The sequence below is a fragment of the Morus notabilis genome, unplaced genomic scaffold (genome assembly GCF_000414095.1).
Source record: "Morus notabilis unplaced genomic scaffold, ASM41409v2 Scaffold78, whole genome shotgun sequence".
Lineage (NCBI taxonomy): Eukaryota > Viridiplantae > Streptophyta > Magnoliopsida > Rosales > Moraceae > Morus > Morus notabilis.
In genome coordinates, this window is record NW_010367622.1 from 3,252,520 (window position 1) to 3,254,478 (window position 1,959).

Here is a 1,959-nt window from a genome sequence, read left to right on the forward strand (position 1 = left end):
CAGCAAGTAACATTCTGAGAATTGGAACTTTGTACAAGATCTAAAACAATATTCCTGAAGTACAAGTAAATTTTTAGGAAACTGTCTTCCAAATATCATGTTTGCGGCCTAAGCTCCTTGGTAAAGGGCAACATCTCTTACTACAAAGTACATTCTCTAGAGTGGACAAGCCTAAAAAGCAACATATTTCCCAAAATTGAGAACACACACAATTCTCAAATGAGGAGTTGAAGTTAGGAGGCAAAGCAACATCTGCCGCCCTTCCTTGTACCCGAATCCTCCTGGGTCGGAACAACGATTTTAGTACCCTTCAGCAGGCCCGAACCACCACTCGAATTGACCTCATGATCACTGGCTGTGAGGTTCTTCTTGCTGATTATCCGATATATCTCGGTTAAGATTGTGAAGAATGCAGTTTCAACATTGGTGGACTCAAGAGCCGATGTCTCCATAAAAAAGATGTTCTCTCTTTGAGCAAACTCCTGAGCGTCCTCCGTTGGCACCGCCCGGAGACTCCCCAAGTCGCATTTGTTGCCGATGAGCATGATGACAATGTTCTTGTCAGCATGCCCCCTCAGCTCCTCCAACCACCTCGCCATGTGGTCGAATGACTGGCGCTTGGTCATGTCATAAACGAGCATTGCGCCGACTGCTCCTCTGTAGTATGCACTAGTCACTGCCCTGTATCTTAAGAGACCAGAAACGAAATAGCTTCATGAATTCAAGCTGTCAATTTTAATTACTGTAATCAAAGAACATGAATAAAAAGGCCTTGAACTTTTAGATCATGGTTGTGATAAAAGTTTTGTTATGTGCATTCATAATTTAGCCTTGTCTTGTTGCTTAAAAATTCAAACCTCTCGAAATTTTTAGACAACATAACATCAAATTTCTTATCACTCGATTATAACATTAATGTAAAACATGATGAACCTTCAACATTAGGTTTACCTTTTCAACATAAAGACCATCAAATTCGACAATCTACAATGTTATTTTCTTCAACTTCATATTGATAACCCTTCAAACAATGATTATCAATTTAATTGGTATGCAAAACCCAATAAAGGGTATCCAAATTTGTCACAAACTAGCAAATCTTTGGTCCAAGTTTGTTGAATTTCTTGGATTGCGAGGAACCCTTTAGTCTTTTAACATTATCCATGACATCAAATAGAAATATTTCCATCACTATAATCTAAAAACCAAATTGGATCCCACAAATCTATTAGATGATTTGTACCCAAACAAGATTAATGAAAATGAGACATTAATTAATGTCACACACCTTTCTTGGCCTGCAGTGTCCCAAATCTGTGCCTTGACAGTCTTGTGATCAATGATAAGAGTTTTCGTCTGGAATTCGACTCCAATCGTAGCTTTCGAGTCCACGCTGAATTCGTTCCTCGCAAAGCGCGCCAGCAGCTGCGTTTTTCCGACCGCCGAGTCTCCGATCAAAACGACCTTGAACACGTAGTCAATCTTCTGATTGTAATCTCCATACGAATTCGACATTCTTAATTCTTAACTCCACAATCAAACCCCAATTATCCCACAATCTTGAATGTCACATAAAACCGCGAATATTTATTTAGTGAAAACGAAAACAAAATTGTTCAAATCAATATTCATGTTACATGATCAAGTGCATTGTACATGTAAGATAAATCAAGCCAGAAGAGGGACTAACGTGGGATTAAGAACAGGTTTAGGGTTAGGGTTTGGCAAAGAAAGATCAGATCAGAAATTTTAGGACATTGATTAATTTGCTTTCAAGGCTGTTTGTGGAAGAGAAGAGAAGAGAAGAGAGAGAGAGGGGTAGAGAGAGAAAGCCCTTTGAGAAGACCAACGGCTACTGCGGGGCCCCATTAACGGTTTTTTAAGTACTGCAAGGGAGATGGTTTTGTTGGATGGTATTATTACAGGTAGAACAACTTTCAGAATTAGCTATCTTAGAAA

At 39.3% G+C, this 1,959-nt stretch overlaps 1 protein-coding gene across 1 annotated transcript; it reads right to left on the minus strand.

Moving 5' to 3' along the window:
* Window positions 1-233: 233 nt before the first annotated feature.
* Window positions 234-1,515, minus strand: LOC21410687 (ras-related protein RABA4d). The gene is made up of 2 exons (XM_024175356.1): window positions 1,289-1,515; window positions 234-687 (listed from the first exon to the last, which is right to left on the minus strand). Exons 1-2 carry the CDS (start codon window positions 1,513-1,515, stop codon window positions 234-236), a joined length of 681 nt encoding a protein of 226 aa, XP_024031124.1.
* Window positions 1,516-1,959: the final 444 nt, after the last annotated feature.